The 22,262-nt window shown below is 28.9% G+C and overlaps 1 protein-coding gene and 1 non-coding gene across 2 annotated transcripts; both read right to left on the bottom strand.

Moving 5' to 3' along the window:
- Positions 1 to 287: 287 nt before the first annotated feature.
- LOC113851670 lies at positions 288 to 394 on the bottom strand. The gene has a single exon (XR_003502242.1). It is a non-coding gene; the product is annotated as a small nucleolar RNA R71 (small nucleolar RNA).
- An 18,288-nt stretch (positions 395 to 18,682) lies between these two features.
- On the bottom strand, positions 18,683 to 20,619 carry LOC113849179 (zinc finger CCCH domain-containing protein 48-like). The gene is made up of 6 exons (XM_027478880.1): positions 20,209 to 20,619; positions 19,773 to 19,958; positions 19,583 to 19,684; positions 19,317 to 19,472; positions 19,022 to 19,201; positions 18,683 to 18,925 (listed from the first exon to the last, which is right to left on the bottom strand). Exons 1-6 carry the CDS (start codon positions 20,617 to 20,619, stop codon positions 18,683 to 18,685), a joined length of 1,278 nt encoding a protein of 425 aa, XP_027334681.1.
- Between the last annotated feature and the right edge of the window lie 1,643 nt (positions 20,620 to 22,262).

Genomic DNA, 22,262 nt, shown 5'->3' on the forward strand with positions numbered 1-22,262 from the left:
ACAACTTTGAGATCAGACCTGACCTTATGAGAGTGGTCCAGCAAAAGCAATTTGTTGGACATCCTTCCGAAGATCCTCACTTACACATTCAGAATTTTTTGACCATTTGTGGAATGATTAGAATGAATGGTGTGAGTGATAAGGCTATTCAGTTGTCTCTTTTTCCATTTTCTTTAAGGGATAAGGCAAAGAGTTGGTTGTTATCCCAACCGGAAGAAAGTATCACTACTTGGGATGATTTAGAGAGCAAATTTCTGACGAAGTATTTTCCAGCCTCTAGAACAACCAAGTTGAGGCAAGAAATTATGGCCTTTTCTCAAAGGGAAGATGAAACACTTCAAGAAGCATGGGACAGATTCAAGGAACTCTTGAGAAGCTGCCCTTATCATGAGCTACCCGAATGGCTTCAATTGAGAACTTTTGACGATGGGCTGAATGTAGCAACAAAGATAATTGTGGATGCAGCAACTGGAGGTTCATTTGCTCAAAAGACCTTAGAAGAAGCATGCCAACTCATTGAAGTTATGGCATCCAACAATTACAATCATAGGGAAAGAAACTCTTCAAAAAGAGGTGTATTGGAGCTGAATACATTGGATGCACTGCTGGCCCAGAACAAATTAATGTCACAACAGTTGAATTCTCTCAATGCTAAGTTTGAAAACATGAAGTTTGAAAGGAATAAACCAGTACACTATGTAGCTCCCATCAGCCAAGAGGAATACAATGAGGGAACAAGTGAAGACAGAGTTGAATACATGCAGCAACAAGGGGCTGAATAGGTGAACTTCATGAATAACATGCCAAGGCAGCAAAATTTTAATTCAAGGCTGCAGTGGCAGCAACAAAACTTTCAGCAGAAACCTATTTATCCACCTCAATAGTAGCAGTTTAGACCAAATTTCAACTTAAATACCAGGCCATTGAACCAATCATACTATACTCCACCTACACAAAGACCGAACCAACAAGGAGGACAGTGGCAGCAGCAAAATTTTCAAAATCTAGGACCAATGCCGCCACCAAACCAACCAGCAATTGATCAGGTATCATCTCTTGAAAAAGCACTTGTGCAATTAACTCAAACCACAAATTTGTTTATGCAGGATGCAAGCACAAGGATGGCAAATCAAGAAGCCTCAATGAAGAATTTGGAGAACCAAATAGGGCAAATTATAAAGAAAATAAATGAACCAGCTCAAGGCTCTTTTTCTAGGAATACAGTAGAAAATCCTAAAGAATTCTGCCAAGCAATTATTATTAGGAGTGGAAAGGTGATAGAGCCACAACCTAAGAAAAAATCACTTGAAAAAGACGATGATGAAATTGCTGGACAAGAAAAAGAGGTAGCAGAACAGCAACCAGAACCAGAATTGGAGATTGCAAAAGAGGAAGAAGAGGAGAAAATTCCACCAAAACAGAAATTAGTGGTGGATGAGGCATATTGGAATAGATCTAAGAAATAGATTTTGGAAGACTCATGCAAGCCTCAAATTCCTCCTCCTTATGTTAAGCTACCATATCCACACATTCCCAAGAACAAAGGGAAGGAAGAGCAATTTTCCAAATTCCTGGACATTTTCAGAAAGCTGCACATAAATATACCATTTGCAGAAGCACTAGAACAAATGCCTTTGTATGCCAAGTTCATGAAGGACTTGCTTTCAAAGAAGAGAAAGTTGAAGGAGGATGCTACAATAACTTTAACCGAAGAATGCAGCACAATATTGTAGCAAAAGTTGCCTCCTAAGTTGAAAGATCCAGGAAGCTTCACAATCCCCTGCACTATAGGGAATGTGACAATTGGGAAGGCCTTATGTGACTTGGGGGCCAACATCAACTTAATGCTGCTCTCCATCTTGAAGAAATTGGGAGTGGACGAAGTTAAAAGTACAAAAATGGCTCTCCAACTAGCTGACCAATCCATCAAGTACCCATATGGTGTAATGGAGGATGTGTTGGTGAAGGTGGACAAACTAATTTTTTCAGCAGACTTTGTTATCCTGGATATGGATGAAGATTCTGAAGTGTCTGTGATCCTTGGAAGACCTTTTCTAGCCACTGGAAAAGCGCTAATTGATGTGCAACAAAGGCAATTAATTTTGCGCCTACATGATGAGAAAGTTACATTCAAGGTATTTGAGGCAATGCAGCACCCGGATGACAAGGATACTTGCTTTAGAATTGATATAGTGGATTCACTTATTACAGCAACAACTTTGAAGCAAAACACTTCTGCAGATCCATTAGAAAAGCTGGTAGCCAATGCAACTATGAAAATTAATGAGGAGAGTGATGAAGAAGTGCAAGAGTGCATGCAACAACTTGAGGCTCAACTAATTTTGCAGAAAAGTTTAATAAGAGAATCATTGGAAGGAGGAAGAGTGGAAAAATCACGAAGGCTTGAGTTGAAACCTCTTCCTTCACATTTAAAATATGCTTTTGTGGGGGAAAAGGAAACACTTCCTACAATAAGAAACAACACCCTATCACAGTTAGAAGAAGAGGAGTTATTGAGAGTGCTGAAGGAGCAAGTATTAAAAAAAAAGAGTTTCCTAAGTTGCACAAGTTGGAGTTTGGGGCAGGACTCAACCCAATCATCCAACAACCATTTTTTATTTATTTATTTAGTTATTTATTGTTAAACTGATGTTTTGCAGGCTAGAGAAGTGCTGCCTTTTTATTGCAGCAAATACAATTTGGACAGCAGGCACACTTCATGTCTATGGATGCCTCAATTCGGTATTTCTTCTTCACGAGTCTATCCTTACTCTATGTTATCCTCCCTTGTTAAAGAACTTAAGTGTCCGTAAAGAAGAAACAAGACCCAACAGGTTTAATATTTAATTATTTGTCATTATAGCTTTTTATTAGTAAAAAAAAAAAAGGAAGAAAAAAAATCTAAAAAATATATATTAAAAAAAATTTTAAAAAATTATTATAATAATATTCAAAAATATATATATAAATATATAAAAAAAATTTGTAATAATAATATTTTTTAAATTTTAGTTTCATATTAAAAAAAAAGAAAAAAGAAAGAAGGGAAGCCTAGAGGTTAGCGATAACTTGTGCAGTTACTCACCACGTATTTGCATTTTCCGTTTTAATGCTCCATTACCGATCACTCTTCATACCCACTCACATAAACTTATATCTTTTGAACCCTCACCACCCTTGGTTTCTCTCTGTGCCTCATTTTCTCCTTCTAGTAGCTAAAATCAAAAGTTTGGAGCGTCACAAAGGTATGTTATTTTGCACTTTCTTGCTTTGTTTTTGGTACACTTCTTCATCCCTCTCATGCTTCATTCTTGCATCTGTGTGCTATGCAATTTATCCTCCCAAGTTTTGCATTTGTTCTGTATCCTCTATGGGTCTTTGCTTGCACGTTAGTCCCATTTTCAATTCTGAGGATGTTTTCATGTCGTGAAAAGGGTGATAATTTGTGTTTTTATGCTTGCTGTGTACTGTACATAATCTAGGGCACAAAAGTTTTCCCTTTTTCTATTTTTGCACACAAATGGTCCTTAGGTGTGTTGCAATATGTTGAAATTTTCTGCATGCTCCTCTGATTGTGATTCACTATAATTTCTTGAAAATCATTTTAACAATGACGTTATGAATGCCTTGTTTTTCTGTTTGCAATTTTCTGTTATTACTTTGTTTTGTTTAATGTTCCAGCCATTTGATAATGTGTAGATTTCATGATTGCAGACTTCATTGCGTGACTCAAGTGTTAATTTGAACTTTTTACGATTCCTTACTCTTGTTGTTTGGTACTCTTTCACTGCAGAATTTATTCATTGCCAATTTTTTTCTGTTCACAACAATTGTCATATATGATGTTATTCTTTTGATATACAATTCCCCTTTTGTGAATTTCTAAAAATTGGTCTTACTCATTGTTTATACAATATGCACAAATTCTTGATTGCTTTATTCTCTTTTGGTGCATTTTCATTTTTACCTGAAGGTTCATTAATGTTCTTAGTTTTAAACAATTTTTTAGGCATATTATTTTAATTTACTGGGTGCTGTAGATTCTAAACAATTTCAATGATATATGATAATTTGACAGCATACCAATGGTAACACCAGACCAATTCATTGTTTGTCATTTTTATTGAGTTATGCCTTTTATATCTTATGAATTTTTGCACAACAATGTTTTGAATCTATTCTGAAAATTTTTGTGTGCAGTCTTCTAAGTTTTGTTCACTGTCATTAATTCTGGAACATTATTTGAACAATGATACAATTTAATTTCTGTGGTGTGTTTTGCCTTGCTGTGAATCTTCTTTTGTGTGCAGATTTTATTTGAATTTTTAATTTGGTCATTGTCTTAATCATCTGTTAGTATGCAGTCCTCTTATGAATGATACCTGTGCATGTCATTTTTGTGGGAATGAGAGTGCAAATTTTTTTGTAATGACCAGTATGTACACAACATCCTATGTTTTGTCATTCACATACTCTTTTCATTGTTGAATATCATGTTAACTCTTGGCTATCATATTATGAATTCATGTTGCAAATTATACTGAGTGACCAAATTCTCATTCTGAATTTTTGATATTCATTGTTCTTTAGTGGTGATTTTGTCTCTGCAAGTTTTCATCTTGGTTTGTGAGTGCTGTAAAAATTATACACAGTTGCCATATGCATCTTAATTTTTTATTTTATTCTGCTACACAATTTTTCAGCACACCATGGCTCTTAAGTGTTTCCAGTTGACAACACTTGAATGCACAATGTTTTTAAGTTCTAGGTGCTGCAATTTGCAAATACATGTGTCTTTCTTGCATAATTCTTGTGATACATTGGTTGCACTCCTCTTTTTGAACAATCAAACTTGGATTTTTCAATGTTATATTCTATTTTGTGGAGCATGCATTCTTAACTATTGCTTCATTTTTCTAGCTGCAAAATTCTGTTTTGCTTGGTAATTCTTTCTTCATCATGCAGCCTGCAATTTGCACAGCAAAATTCTTCATTTGTGCAGTTTATATATATATGTGTTTGCTGCCATTTCTATTCTGAACAGTCCAAGTATTTTAACAAAGAAAGCAAGAGGCAAACTCCACACTTCAACTTGATTCACATACACAAGGGAGTCTCTTTTTACTCTCCCTAATTTTGTTCTATTCTCTAAAATGTGATCCTAACTAACTGTATAAATCTTGCATCTCTCTTGTGCACCATATTGTTTGTGAATTCACACAATTTCTGAACATTGCTGACCACCATGATTGTTTTAAATTCTAAAAAATTGCCATGGTAAGCATTGAACTTAATTTTTCTTGATGAGAGTATGCCTGCTGGATTCTAAAATTCTTTGCATGATTTGTCACATTTCTTTGTCCTTTGCCCATGCATTTATGTTCTAAAATGATTGAGGCCATTTTTATTTTTAACTACCTTCAACTAAAATGCCAACCTTTCATTCAACCCTTGTTAGCCCTTTTGAGCTTGGGCAAATTTTTCTCTCACCTCTACACTACCACCAAACATGCCCAAACACTTGTCCCTCCTTATAACTTAGAAAGCATGAGCACTAATTGGATAACTTAGCAAATTCTAAGTTTGGAGTTTCTATTAGAAATTGCTTGAGGACAAGCAATCCTTTTAAGTTTGGGGTTGGCAAATTGTATATGGGTGTATAATTATATATGTTGAGAAAGCCATTTTGGTCAATTGCTACAGTTAGTAAGTATTCAAATTGAGTACCATTCAATTTACTTCAAAAAAAAAAGAAGAAAAAAAATTAAAAAAAAAGGAAAAAAAATAGAAAACAAAAACAGAATGAAAAGAGAATTTCAAAATATAGATTTAAGTGTTGCAGCATTCAATTAAGAAAGTTGAAAAATACCTAATGGAGGAGTGCAAATAGTTCTTCAATTTCTTAGATTTTCTAAGATATCCTTCATGTTTTTTTTTATATAAGGAACAGTCAGTGACCAAATTGTTTCCCACCTGAACCTTGACCACATTTTAACCTTTAGAAAGCCCTCTTGATTAGAACTGATTACATGGATAGTGTGAATTAGAAATTTGCCAAATCTGTGTGAAAGAATGACAGTAAAAGGCATTAAAGAGAGTCAAACACAAGCCTAAATACTTGAGCAGTAAAGAGTGAAACATTGATCTGAGAAGGAATTTAATTCAGTTTTAGTGTCAAATGTTGAAGAAACTGCTTGTGAATGGCTTGCATTAATTTAACTGCTACAAGAGGGATGATTGATAAATTGAGTTTGTGTCAATTTTTCTGGAAACTAGCTGTTTCAATTGAAAAAGAAAATAAATTTGCTTGAGGACAAGCAAACATTTAAGTTTGGGATTGTGATGAGTCAATAACTCATCTAGAAAATTAAAGGTTTTTAGGCATATTTCATTGAATTTAAATTAAAAGTCAATGCAATTAATTAAGAAATTCAATGGAATGTTGTATTTGCTGGAAAATTCATGAATCACTCATATTCTAATGGCTGACAATTTTATTTTGAAGGGATTAAAAAGAAATTCTGCAATTGGACTTAAAGAGCAAAAGAGGAGTGTTGCAGGTCTGATTTGTGGGGACACAAACTTTTATTTGTGGAGACACGACGTTGACTGATGCATATAAAAGCGAAAAAATTCTAAAAAGGCGGCATCTTTTATCTTTCTTTTTTTAGAACATTCTGGAGCACGATTTTCTAAGTTTTCATACAGTTTTACGTAGAATAGGGTAACTAGGGTATTTTCTTTACGTCTGGGTAGAAGGATTCTCATGGAAACTTGGATTTTCCTTCCATCTTCTCTGATTTTTGTAATAGAACAGTAACACTTTCATTTTATCCTTTTGCTGTAAGCTTTTCTATAACTATGAATTTCATTTCTGCAATATATCTCAGTTTTAATTCATTTCCTTTCATAATGTCTAGCTAAATCTCTTTGGGGTTGAGTAAAGATGAACTTATACCTTTACCTATTGCAATGAACTAAGCATTGTATGTGACTAAAGATGGAAGCTTTAATCTAACTTTTTAATTCTGAACTTAATGTCTCGTTGTTCTACGTGAATGGGGTTGATGAAAAAGAGTTCATTGTTGGAAAGTTGTGAACTTTCTTAGACTGGAGTTAAAATGCTTATTATGAATTGTCTAGGAATAGAAATTTATGATAATGTGGTCATATGAGTTTTATCCTTAATGCTGAACGTTTTTGGTTTACCTAAGGGATTAGGAGATTAAAAGTCATTTTAAAACCAATTACCAAGGGATTGGAGTTGGATAATTGAGAAAACTTGACCATTAGATTGGCTATATTTTGAGTTACAAGTATATTTTAAGTAAGGGGAAAGGGATAAGGGATTCTAAACTCAACTCATTTATTAATTTTTGCAAAAACCTATTTTCTTTACTTGAGTTATTTATATTCTGCAATTCTGTTACTTATTTTCTGTATTAAGTTTTACTTTTATCCATTTATTAATTGTAATTTTAGCACCTTTACTTTTAGTTTTAAAATTCTGCTGTGTTAAATTTCGTATTCCTATATATACTCTGTTTTGGTGACCCAACTAGTAATATTCTTGTGGTTTGATACTTAACACTTATCCCAGTGGACGATAATCTTTATAACTTCAATGATTTGGTGCACTTGCCAAAAAGTTTTATCAATAGACATGGGGATAGATGTCGTCTTAATGTATTTAAGAGATATTAGGCACAATAAGTTTAAAGATTCCTTAATAGATACAGTGGAAATCAGTCTAAGATAAAGACCAGTTTACTTCAACTGTTACCTAAACAAGACAGTGAATCTTATGAATAGGAATATTCTAGACTCTTTGTTTCTTAATATACACTTTCATGGCTTAGACATGAAAGAATGGTCTATTCCTGTGACTTTAATCTATAGGATTCAATACAAAGTCATGAACTTTTGTGCGTTTAGAGTCCTTCTCAAACTTCAAAAAATATGAGATTAATTTGTTTATTACTAATATGACAAAGGCCAATATCTCTTTTCCTACGATTATTAAGTGAGATGAAGTTACTCTCTTAAAAAAATGGATTATTGATAAGGCTACGTCTTCTATTTCTAGATCTGCTCCTCAAATCCAAAAGATTTTTGGAATGGTCCAATAGAACAATATATATATATATATATATATATATATAACAAAGAAGATAGGAGACCAAACTCACTGAATTCATTAAAATCTATTCTCAATATTTATTGAATTTGATTACAATCTGAATCAACTTTTTATATTAGATCTTCCACGTACAAAAGTTAATTATAATAAACTTCGATCTTATAAGTGAAATAATTTTATTTAATTTTTCACATGACCTAGTATAATTGAAATTAAAGTATTTTAAAGTCAATTTTAGTTAACTTTGATTATATAGAAAACAGGATATATATATATATATATATATATAATATGTAATTTATTTTATTTTATTTTTGTTAAAACCCTCTAATTAAATTATTCAATTTTAAACTAATCAAACAAAGAACTCGAAGGATTGGCGTAGTGATGTAAAGCCATTGCATATGCAAGGTTAGTAGAAAGTGATGTTCGAATGTCACCTTATCAAGAATTTCCTGGGGGATTCATGAATTGGGAACAAAAGTTAGTCTTGAATTATTTTAATTTAAGACACCAAATGATATTTGAACTGAGAAAAAATACACTAAATAAACCAAAATTCAAATTAATATTAATTACTTTCTTAAATATTTATTCATTTAAAAGATATTATTAACTATTAATTATTATTTTCTTTTATTTTCTAACTATTACTTAAATTTTTTAATAAGTTAATATCAAATAAAAATAGTGAGTTTTCCGTATATTTCACATATATTATTAAATTAAAATATGTATATTAGAATGACTTAAATTAAGTACATTTTAATAATAATAATAATAATAATAATAATAATAATAATAATAATCTATTCTATTCTATTTATATATGACTAAATTAAAGAGATAATAATAAAAATTTAAAAATACATTATGAGAAATTTAATATATAATTTATTAAATTAAAAAATTATATAATTAAAGCAAGAAAAGTCATAATAATGAAAAATATAATAATTCTTAAAAATGCTCTCACCTAAGAGTGAGAATTCACAATTAATATATAGAATTAGAGGAGTTAATAGTAAGCCACCATTAAATTAATTGCTCTTTATTTAGATTAGTTTTAAATTTTTAAATGAAATCTTTCAAATATTTTATTTGTTTATACTATTTTCAATCCAATATACAAAGATCAACGTGATGAATTAGACTCAACTAAAATACTCTAAATTCTATAATTTTTTATTTTACATATTTTTTCCTAGAATTTCACTTCAATTTTTTTTTATAAAAAAAAGATTAATGTTAATACTAATGAAAATGTGAATTATCACATCAAAATCATGTGTTATTATTATTTTTGGTCAATTATACTTTCGATTATTGATTTGAGGAAAATAACACCAGGGACAAGTCCATTGAATTAGTTGAACTGAACTCATTCAATTTGTATCATGCTTCATAGAGTTGACTTGGAATAAATACAAGAAAGCGTACTTTGAGATTTTGTTTAGTAGTTTTGGAAAAAGAGAAAAAAAAAGGAGGAGGATGAATGATTTTAATACAAAATTACATAAATTAAGAGAATTTAAGAAATATAATATTAAGAGAGTCTTAAATAGTTTATAAACTCTTTTTCTTTCGTTTTAAACTCAAAATAATATTAATTACTTGTGTAGATATTGATAAAGTTTAAATTATTTTGAATAAAGTTTGTTTAAATATAAATTACTTTTATTTTTATTTAAAATTATATTTACAAAAGTACCTGTAGATATTGATATAACGTTTGTGTGATTAAAATTATAAATTTATCAAAATTTATGGATTATATGAAAAATATATCCAAGTGGGATATAAAATTTGTATTATATTTTTATATTCACTCTTCTTCTATCTATTTCACTTTTTTTTTTTCATTTTCTTTAGCATTATTTATTCTGTCTTACTTTTCTCTCTCTCTTTTCATATCTATCTGTGCCCTTCACCCATATTTAAAAAAAATGATTATTTTTGTTGGCGGAGTGAAATAAGTGAAAATTTTGATAAGAATAGAAGAAAGAGAGAATGAAAAAATAAAATAAAAATAGACGTATAAGAAAATTGAGTGAAAAATTATAGTAATTATTCAAATTATATCATCAAAAACTGAGAAGTCTTACAAGAAATTCTACAAAAGAAGATAAACTAAACGTGTATACCAGCTAACAAAAACACATGAACCACTTTATTCTTTAAGAAAACACAGGAATTAATTTCCAATATCAACAAAAATGGAAATAGACACGAATCACACATAGTACCTTAAAAGCCAAGCACACATGATCTGTTATAGAAATACAGTGACAACTTTATTCAGAAAACACACTTACGTGTAACTCAAGAACCACCGTTCCTGCAGCCATATACACGTAAACTTTATTCATGAACAGGTCTCTTCAAATAAAAAGAAAAGCTCTCAAGTTTTCAAGAGTTGGTGCCATGCTGTCATCCTCTTATAGCACTTTTTGAGTCCCCCTGAAAATTGAAATATTTTTTAAAACAATATTAGATATTAGATAGTAGCTGAAAGTTTAAAAAGTTTCAAACTTAAAAAGAAAAATATACCGAATAATTAATCAGTATCACAACAGGATAAATAACAACGTTTACATGTCCTTCTATTTTAGTAGATGAATGGAGAACGGGAGAGTAGACATGGATAATAGAGGGAGTCACGGAATAATCACATCCTTAGTATCATAAGATACTTAGGAGAACCATACTGCAAAAGGTAGCTATTGTTGTTGGAGAGCTTAAAGCCTTATAAACTCCATACTTCGAATGTGAGACTCAGGTTGCATATCTTGTAATTGGATCCTAACTTGGATCCAATTTAAGTCAGCTTTTACAGAAATATTTGTAAGGAAAAAATGAGATATAATAAATAAAATCATTCTCATAAATTAAAATTAACTTAACTTACGTTCTTTTATTTTTTTTTTACAACTCTTCTGATCAATTAAGTTCTCTAAAACATGAAGTGCATAAGTTGATTAACTAATGAGAAAATTTTATTTGTTTTATTTATTTTTTTCCTCCTACAAGTGCTTCTACATAAACTTAACTAAACTGAATCTTAATCACTTCCTCATCTCCATGATCAAACGATCACAAAGAAAGGTTCAACACAATCATTCATCAAGTCTCCACCATGAAGTTCGAAGACACCGTGATTTTAATGAATATTACAAGAGGATCTTCAACAATTTGGTCTCATTTTTTTCACCAACTTTAATAAATCATGTTGTTTCTAGTGATCAAATTGCTTTTATTGTCAATAGGAAGATTTTGAATGTTCATGTGGTCAATGAAGTTGTAATTAATTAAGGAAAGAGCAAAGGCAAGAAATCACGCACGCGCCGCACAGATATATATACTATGAAGTAGAGAAACAAAAAAACTAAAACGTAGGTTAACACATTACGAGACAACTGTACAAAACAAAACTTTCAAGATAAATAAAATGTTACCCCCCAGGGATCAAATTGTACATTTACCCTAAATTTTTTAAATAAAATAAAATAAAATAATATATTACCATAAACTTAATATTTCAATCTTATTTATTTTTATGAATATTGTATAACTTTCTTAATTTAAAAGTAAAATCACACAGACTTCACATTTTAAAAGTTGTTGTTATCCGACGCCGTGATTGATCAAAAGAGAGGTTTGAATAAGGCTAGTTCAAGGCATTAAATTCATGCAAAAGTTGAAAGTCTTAATCTTGACCTGGGTGAAGTCTTTACCTGTTGTAGAAACACCCTTCTTACTGAGGAGTTCAAAATTCAAAAGTAAAATTAAACACACTTTACATTATAAAATTTGAAGTTGTTATCTGATGCCATGATTGATCAAAAGAAGATTTAGATTAGGCTAGTTTAAGACATTAAATCCACACATTAAGTTGAAAGTCTTAATCAACTGATTTTGATGAAGTCTTTACCTGCCGTAGAAATACCCTTTTTACTGAGAAGTTAAGATCATTGTGGAAGACCAAATCATCATTTGAGTCTGATGAAGCTCGAATTCGTTGAAAGGAATTTGCTTCTATTGATCCTCGAGAGAAAATTTCCATCTTGGGGCACTCCCATATATATCTATCGCTGAAAAATGATAATGAAAAAAGTGCCTATAGATTTAGCTCTTCATCACTTTTTGTCTATTTTTTTTATAATTTGCATCATACGCTAGTGATGTGACCCTATAATTTATAGGATTACACGTGTATACAGTTTTTACTTGCTTTGTTTATATTTAGAATAGTTTGTTTTCAGTCTTATATTTTGACCATGAGTTCCAAAAGTCTATTGGACTTTAGAGTAGAGTCTTTTGTATTCTATTCGGGCTTGTATTAAGCCATGTTTCAAAGCATATATTCAGCTCAAATTCTCATCCTTTTTCTTTTCTTTATTTTGAGGCCTATTAAAGACTATTTTGGACTTTGAATTATTTTGAGATTTAGAATTCATTTGATGCATTGTGCATTTTTTTTCTCTCATGTGAGTTGAGTTTTTCTCTAAATTTTTTCTTTAGAAAATTCATAACACTACTCTTATCATGGATTCTCTCATGTGGTGAGTGCAATCATTGTCTTATTTTCAATCTTTTAAAGTAGCGTTATATCAATACTTCTTCCTTCTATATTTTTTATTTGCTATTTCTTTCTTTTTGTTGGAATTTGTGAGTTTGAAGCATATATTAAGCCAAAATTGTGGCTGGTTTACCTCTTAAAGATTCAATTCTTTGGTCTTTCTTAAAGATCTTTTCAAGGAACACATTATTTTTTGAAAAAAGTAATATTATTGGTTAAAAAATGATAATGAAAAAAGCACCCATAAATTCAGGTCCTCATCACTTTTTGTCTGTTTTTTGATAACTTGCACCATACGCTAGTATGATGAAAAGAGAAAAAAATTGATTAAGTTTTTTAAAATAATTATCAAATATTATTTTATTATTTAATTATTTTTTAGTTAAAAACATTTATTACTAATTCTTACTTAAAATCATAAATTTTTATTTTTTATTTTTGCTAAACATCAATATTTTATTAAGGATAAATTTAGAATACAAGGGATACTCTAACGCATTACAGTTTTAAAGAAAATTAACAATACATGTTAAAGGATCATTAATCCAATTCATATATACAATCGATTTTGTCCTAATGCAAGTCACTTCCAAGAACGATACTTAATAGAATCAAATGTTTCACTAACATTTAACACACTATTATTTAAGAGAATATTATTTCGCTGAAGCCAAATTGTCTTTACTACCGCAAACCATACCATTACAACTCTCCTCCATTTCTTTTTTCCATATTAGATTTCACACATGCTTAGTAACATCTCATTATTTAAGAGAATATTATTTTGCTGAAATCAAATTGTCTATACTACCGCAAATTATATCATTACAACTCTCCTCCATTTCTTTTTTTTACATTAGATTTCACACATGCTTAATAACACCTCGTGTAAATTTTCAGGTAAGCATAAATTGACACTAAACTATTCAAGCACCATTTACCACGGTATTATTTAAGAGAATATTATTTCGTTGAAGCCACATTGTCTATACTAACGCAAACCATACCATTACAACTCTTCTCTATTTCTTTTTTCCATATTAGATTTCACACATACTTAGTAACATCTCATTATTTAAGAGAAGATTATTTTGCTGAAGTCAAATTGTCTATACTACAGCAAACTATATCATTACAACTCTCCTCCATTTCTTTTTTCCACATTAGATTTCACACACGCTTAGTAACATCTCGTGTAAATTTTCAGGTAAGCCTAAATTGACACTAAACTATTCAAACACCATTTACCACGGTTTCATAGAGCCACTGCAGTATAAAAAAAATATGCAATATGTCATCATCTTTAGTATCACACAACTCATAAGCTTTTGAGGGAATCATCAATCCACATTTGGTCTAGTTCTTCCGTACTGGGATTGCATTAAGCAATAGATGCCAAACAAATATCACTACCTTTCTCGGTGCACTGCCCTTCCAAATCTTGCATAAGGCTTGCACTATACTCAGCTCCAAATCACTACCTGCAGTAAAAAATGATGAATGTAGCGATAAACTGATTGCACACTATATTTTTTGTCACCATCACACTTCCACAGCAACATGTCATTCACATTTTCTTTTGACTTCTTACTTTCCATAATTTTTCGCTGTTGTAAATCCTTCTCCCATAAAAATAATTTATTTTTTTTCAAGTAATTTCTCACATACATTGATCTATCTCAAATCGTCTGTTATCTATGACTCACGTCTCTTTATTAGTCATTGCTGAAAATAGTCTTGGGTATAAATTTGCTAATATAATATTTCTTGCATATTTATCCTTCCAAAAACTAAAAAACAATCATTGCCAAGTACCCGTATGTCATTAGAATCTATCCACTCATCAGCTTGCTTACAGACCCACACCACGTCCCTCTACAAATCTGAAACACTCTAAGCTACCTCCAAAGAAATTAACAGATCTGCAGATGATCCAAAAACTAAAAAAAAACAATCATCGTCAAGTACTCGTATGACATTAGAATCTATCAACTCATCAATTTGCTTACAGACTCACAACGTGTCCCTCCACCAAAGAAATTGACGTTGAATTTTCACTGCTTCCTTAATGACACCCAGTGGCATTTTTCAAAAGAATAAATAATGTAGTGGAAGACTATTTAAAACAACATTAAAAAGTGTTACTTTATCCCAATAGAGATGTATTTGTGCTTCCAAAATGCTAGTTTGCGATTAAGCACCTCAATAAGCTTTTGTCAAGCAGTTTTCTTTCTTGGTTTATCCCTAACATAGATGCCTAAATACCAAAAAGGAAATGATCTCATCTTGCAAGTTAGAAATTGAGACGTTGTTTATAGAAAATCTCATGTCACATTCACTCCTACAATACAACTCTTATGGAAATTAATTTTAAGTCCAAATATAAGCTGAAAGCTTCGTAGAATAGCATTTATCGTCTACAAATTCTGCTCAGTAGCTTCACCTATGATCAAAGTATCATATGCAAATTGTAACAATAAAATTTCTAATTCATCACTAACTTTAACCCTAGAAAAAAGACTTTTTGAGACGATACTTCTTATCAATCTCCTCAAATCTTCCACTGTCAATAAAAATAAGAAAGAAAATAAAGAATCACCTTTTTGAGGCCTCTACCAATTATCACTTCTTCTGTTGGATTCTCATTAACAAGGACCAATAAATGGTCACTACAAATACAAGCCTCTATAAATTATTAATGTACCATTTTTAAATTTAATTAAAAAAATTAAACAAATGAAAAAACTAAATTTAATTTCATTTTGTAATATTACTATATTTAATATTAGTTTTATGATAAAATTTTAATATATTAAATAAATATTTTTTATACTTTTAAAATTAATTTTTAATTTATTTAAATAAAATTATATAATAAATATTATAACTAAATAATATAATAATTATTAATTACTTTTTAAAATAGGTGAGCAAACCCTGACTTTAATCTACCATTTTTATTATATTGGGATTTAGGGCCAAAATAAACTTACTAACTATGGAGCTTTAAAATATTAAGACTATATAAAGAGTTAAGTGGAGTAGAATTTAAAGCTTTATAACTGAACTTAGTTAGTGACTAAGACAAGATAAGAAACAACTTGATAAAAGGATTTGTACAATTAAATCATCTTTAAAATATATTTGCTTATTTGAAATTTTAAAAACAAAAATACACGAGATAAAAGTGAGAATAAGAACATTGACAGTTTTTATATATATTATATTTAAAATTAATATATACTAAAATATGAAATTTTAAAATAAATATCAAAATATAAAAAATTTTATTTATTATTTTTGAATAAAATTAGTTGATTTATTTAAATTCAGAAAATGTTAATGATGATTTAAAAAATTTATTTATTTTATCTATAAATTGTTAATAATAATATTTGAGTCTCATATTTTTCTAATATTTTCTAAAATTGTATATTTTAAGACATTATTTTAAAGTTCTATAATTGAATTCCTAAGAAGTATTGCTAGCGTAAATTTATCTTTAAAGTAAATACATAACAATATAAAAGTCACTTTTAATTTTTTTAATAAGTATATACATAGAAATTCATTGAATTTAAATTATACTGTAATTTAAATTCAATAATGTTCAATTAGTGACTAAAATAAAATAAAGAAAGATTTGATAAAAGGAGTTGTAAAATTAGATTTTATTAGATTTCTTTGATTTATAAAAGTCCATAAGAATAAATTAATCAAGCAACTAAATGATACAATTCCGATTTGAAAATAATAAAACGTATAACACCTGTTTAAAAAATCTTATCATAAAAAATAAATAAGATCTTCCATAACAATTGTACCACAGTCTAAAAAATCTTTACAACTTTGAAATTTTAAAAATAAAGATACACGAAATAATTGTGAGAATAAGAACAATTATGATTTTTATATAATATTTAAAAATAATATATAGTAAAATATAAATTTTTGAAAAATTTACAAAAACATAAAATTATTATTTATTGTTTTAAATAAAATTAATTAAATTTTTGAAATTAAAAAATTATTAATAACAGTTTTAAAAATTACTAACGATAATTTTGAGTTGAGTTGGCCTGTTAATACTAAACTAAACTATTTAATTAATAATAAAATGAAGATAGTATTTATTTATTATATTTTGGTAATATATATGTATATATCTAATTTTACTTAATTTTTAAAATAAATTTTATACATAAATTTCACTCAACTTAAAAAGTAAAACTCATAAAATATACATAAAAACTTTTTAGTATATGTTATCTAAATTATAAAATCCTTAAGAGTATTTAAAATAGTTATATTTATTAAAATTAAAATATATAAAATTTTATATTAATTGATTTATGTATTTAATAATCAACAGTTATATATATATATATTACCTATTTACTTTGAAAAGCATATATGAAATTGGTTTATTTATAACTCTCTTTTCTTTTATCTTTATATCTGTCATTGATTATATATTTAAAAAATTGTTATTTTTACCTAAAATAAATATGTTGTAAATTTATATTATATCATAAAAAAAATATTAGACTATTTAACTTCCTCAAGTAGGTTAAAACAAATTCGGTAGAGCGAAATCAAGTCAAAGTTTTTATTTTGTTTGGCTAATATATACTTTATTGAGTTATTCAAATGTATGAGATTAGATTAAGGAGCTTTTGGTGTGTAGATTTATTTATTAGTCTTTCAGAATTATGTTTCTTAGAAATCATATATTTTTTAATTTATTTTTGAGAATATTATAAATATAATTAGTTTGTTTAAAATATTTTGAAGGATGTTATACAATATTTTTTGAAAAGGTATCTCAGTTTGATTTAAACATTTTTTCTAATAATATTAATATTTTTAAAATATTTATTTATTATGATAATTGATAAATAAAAAAAAAGTTACACTATTAATTACTTTTATGATTTTTTAAAAATTAGAAAAATATATTAAATTTTAAAATAAAAAATTATTATTAAACATTTATAAAATGAAATGTGTGTTCATGTATATGTGTGCATAAAAAAACAAAATTATATTAAAAAATTATATTTGGTATGTTTAAAATATTTTTGAGAATGTTATATAATATTTTTTGAAAAGTTATCTCAGTTTGATTTAAGCATTTTTTTTTCTAATAATATTAATATTTTTAAAATATTCATTTATTTTCAATGATAATTGATAAAAAAAATTACACTATTAATTACTTTTATGATTTTTTAAAATTAGAAAAATATATTAAATTTTGAAATAATAATGTAGATTTAATTATGAATAATCAATTAAAAATGAATGAGTTTCAAAATATTTAAATAGTGAATTATTTATAAAAAAAGTAAAATGTATTTTTTAGTTAAAATTATAAAAATTATTTTTTATTTTAGTAAAAATTATAATTTCAGCTTTTTTAGAAGTTACTAAAATTAAATTTTAAAAGAAATAAATTTATATTATTTTAGCCTCTACTTTTTTTTTATTTTTAACCAAACAATTAAATAACTTGAAAGTAATTTAAAAAAAAAGAACAATGATTTCATGAAAAATACTAGTGGGAGAGCAATACCTTTTCTAATGAAAAAAAGAATACCTATAGTTATTGAAAATTAAAAGAAATGCATATTAAGTAATTTTATATTCGTAATTATCAGATTGTTATGTGCATTCTGAAAATTCCTCATTTTCCACATTTTTATTAAAAACGTAATCGAGGATATAAAAGCAATGTGCAGTACAAGAAAACGCTCATCACCATGAACTATCAAAGCAAGAGAAGTAAAAAAGGAACAAAGTGAAGGAGAAAAAAAATGGAATTGGAAAATTCAATTTGATATATATATATTGTATTTACAAAGAATATTGTTCATTGTAATCCCTCTGAAAAATAAATTGATTGTTCTGAGCACCGCATCAAGAGGAGGCAGATGCATACAGTATCATTCAAATTTCTATAGTTAAGAGGAAGCCATCTTGGATTCTTCCAACCATTTCCAAACCGTCAGCAAACCAGTCCCGTCACCAGTGAAGAAGAGACCACCGGGACCTAACTCCATTGATCGAACCTCTCGCTTTGCAAATAATCGACCCCTCTCTGAAAATGATGGCAACTCATACATGCGAACTGAATTGTCTCTGCACGAGACAAATAATATTGGCTTCTCTTCTGCATTAGGCATCCCAAAGAGTGAAACAACACCCTACAATAAAAGTAAAATTTTAAAAGAAATATCGGCCCGATATCTACAAATGACAATATCAACAAATTATATTCACAGAAGTTTTAATTAACTTACATTTTCCTCTCGGTGCGTATATGTCACCTTCAAAGTTCCCTCTTCAGTGGCAACCCAGATTTTAACTGTGCAGTCAGATGAACTTGATAACAAATAATGGTCCCAACAAATAAGGGATGTGACCACGTCAGTATGCTCATTGAGTGTCATTTTACACTGTAATGTATCAAGGTCCCAAACCTGAAGAAAACAAAATATCAAGAGCTGTTCATCAAAAATTATATATTTGAACAATATCCAGTTCAAAAAAAGTACATATCTTTTAAAAAAATCCACATGGGGGCAATATACATACCTTTATACTTTGGTCCTTGGACCCTGAGAACAGCATTTTGCCTCCAACAGCCAGGCAAACAACAGCTTTAGTGTGGCCAGTTAGTGAAGCAACTGGGTCAAAAGGGGTCGTGGCTTCAGAGCTAGAGCTGCCTCTCCAAGCAGAAATTTCACCATTCTGCAATTTAAATAATCAGATGATACATAAATCGTTTGATGACAGAACAGAAATGTTTAAGAAGAGAGAATTACAATTAAATAACCATAAACCATGGTACGGTTAGTTACCTCTGCTGCAGCAAAAAGTGTATCATTGCCAACAACCATGGCAAGGACTTGTCCTTTAGGTCCATCAAGAGTAAATTCTGAAGCAGTCTGAATATTCCAAGCCTTCACAATAACCACATCCATGTAATCAGCTTACAAGCACTACTCCTATATAAAAGACATAATCACACAATGAAAAAAGAGAGCATACCTTGACAGCATTTCGCACACCAACAAAAATCCATGGCCCCTCGCTGATCAAAGAGGTAACTTCAGCCCCAAGATTTATCACATTTGCAGATAGACCATTGTGGCAGTCCCATATACGAACTGTCCCATCAGTGCTGCCGGAATAAAGTTTGTCAGACCCAACTGGAAGGGCAATCCCAGTGATGACCTGTTGTCAAAAGCTTAAATTTAATTACTCCAAAGATATTAACATAAAAGAGAGGCACGCAGATAGCAGCATATAGTTACGCTATAATGCTCTACGATTCTAATCAGTAACTAGTAACTACTATAACATCAAATAAAAACTTGGGTCACAGATCAAATTAGATTAAATTATAATAATAAGGAATTATTGCAGAAGAATTTTATAAAAAACTGTTGTGTTTAATACTAAAAGGGGTATTAGAGTCAGGTACCTTCTTGTGGCCTTGAAGCTTTGCCAATGTGGAAAACCCATCACCATAAAACCATGAATGTAAATTCCGGCACCGTTCACCATGTACACAATTGCCATTTATCCAGTATTTACATATAATTGGTGATGGCTTCTGAGAACTCTTGGCAACACTTGTCCCATCTTCTTTATCTGCACTCTTTCTAATCAATACTGTCTTTGAGTTACACTTGGAGGTGTTCTCAGACAAATGGGGCCTCCTTGAATAACGATAAGCAGTATTGGGCCTTCTGGCATCGTGATAAGGTGTAGATGGCAGTGGTGATTCTCCGTGCAAAAATCTGCATGGATTTCTGTTGCATTTACCAGCTTGCCAATACACACACGTCGTCACACCACATCGTTCCGTCCTTTTCGCGACCTTTATATCCATAATGCTATAAAAACACGAATATTCCAATTGCATCTCTAATCAGACACCGTATCGAATCAATAAATCCTCCATAAACCACAAGCCGATGTCCCAAATTTTCCATTACAAAACTCAATAACATAGTTGTAAAGCAAACAATGAACACAGACACTAAAAACTACAGCAGAACAAGTCGATCGACGAAGATTTAGTCCATCAAAGTCAAAACCCATAATAGAATTGGACTAAAGACTGATAATTTAACCTTGTTCAACCCCGTTGTTCGCCTTTATCCTAACCCCCCGGAATTGGGTATCGCCAATCCTTCATAAAACCTTAATAAATAAACTAAGAGGAACCCTAAAATCGAAAACCTATATTTGCACCCAGGAAGCACGCAGAACTTCAACGAGATTATTGAAATGGGAGAAATCCTATACTCTCGCAGATCATCCATAGTAAAAGAGACAGAGAGAACTCTAACACGAAGATTATTTTTGGGTGCGAACAAGAAGCAAACCTGTGTGTGAGAAAAACGCAGAGAACAGCCTTACAAGATTTGTTGGAACGATCAGAGATGAGAAGAGAAAAGGGTTTTCTATTCTCTAAATCAGAAAATATGACTGATGTGTTTGGATAGATGATTATTTATAGTTTTCTTATCTACATCTAAATTTTAAACTATAAATTTCTGATTTAAAAAAAAAAAAAAACAGAAAATCTGTTACGGGAATCTAAAATTTTTTTAACTGATTTAAAAAATTTAAAACCAAAGATATAATAAATAATATTAAAAATTAAAAGAAAGGTAATTTTTTAATATAGTATTTAAAATTACTATGTATTAAAATATGAAATTTTAGATAAAATAATTGAAATATAAAAAATTCAAAAATAGCATTATTAATTTTAAAAAAATTTAAAATTTAAAAATGTATTTTTTTCCTAAAATTAAATAATTTGTTAGAATTAAAAATTTAAATTATCTTATCTTATTTTAAAATTGTTGGTAATTTTTAAGTATCATATTTCTATGTTTTTTAAAATTTTCATATTTTAATATATAACATTTTTAAATCTCACATTAAAACTAATTTTCTTTAAAATAATTTTTAGAATAAATTTATTTTAAAATAAATAAATAATAATATAAAGACCAATTTTAATTATATTTTTATCGTTAAATAAGATTATTTATAACTTAATTTAACAAATTTACTTGTTTTAAAGTGAGTATCTACAATATATATATATATATATATATATATACATATATATATATATATAATTTAAATTATACTGTAATTTAAATTCATTGGGTTCAGTTAATGACTAAAAGAAGAATTATTTGAAATATATTATCACTAAATGAGAATTTTGGTCTCTTCAAAACAATTTTAGTTATTTAAGTCTCCTTATTTTTCAAATTGCATAAATTTATTTTTAAATCAATTTTTTTCTACTTAAAATCTTAATTCTTTTATTTTATTTTATTCAGTTTCTTAAGGATTTCTAATGGAATTGGAGCATGATTCAGAAGTTAAACAATTAATGAATAATTAGTAAATTTTAAAGGATTTATTAGGATATGAAGAAGAAAAATTTGAAGATTTTTCTTTCAATTTTGGATAAAATTTTATATTTTGGTTGCTTAATTTTGAATA

The sequence above is a fragment of the Abrus precatorius genome, unplaced genomic scaffold (assembly GCF_003935025.1).
Source record: "Abrus precatorius isolate BTA unplaced genomic scaffold, Abrus_2018 Scaffold9, whole genome shotgun sequence".
In the NCBI taxonomy this organism is placed as follows: Eukaryota; Viridiplantae; Streptophyta; class Magnoliopsida; order Fabales; family Fabaceae; genus Abrus; species Abrus precatorius.

Coding starts and splice junctions, on each gene's coding strand:
- LOC113849179 (XM_027478880.1), bottom strand. CDS start 20,619: ATGGATATAAAGGTCGCGAAAAGGACGGAACGATGTGGTGTGACGACG. Junction 19,959..20,208: donor AGCTTCAAGGCCACAAGAAG/GTACCTGACTCT, acceptor TTTTGACAACAG/GTCATCACTGGGATTGCCCT. Junction 18,926..19,021: donor ATACGCACCGAGAGGAAAAT/GTAAGTTAATTA, acceptor CTTTTATTGTAG/GGTGTTGTTTCACTCTTTGG.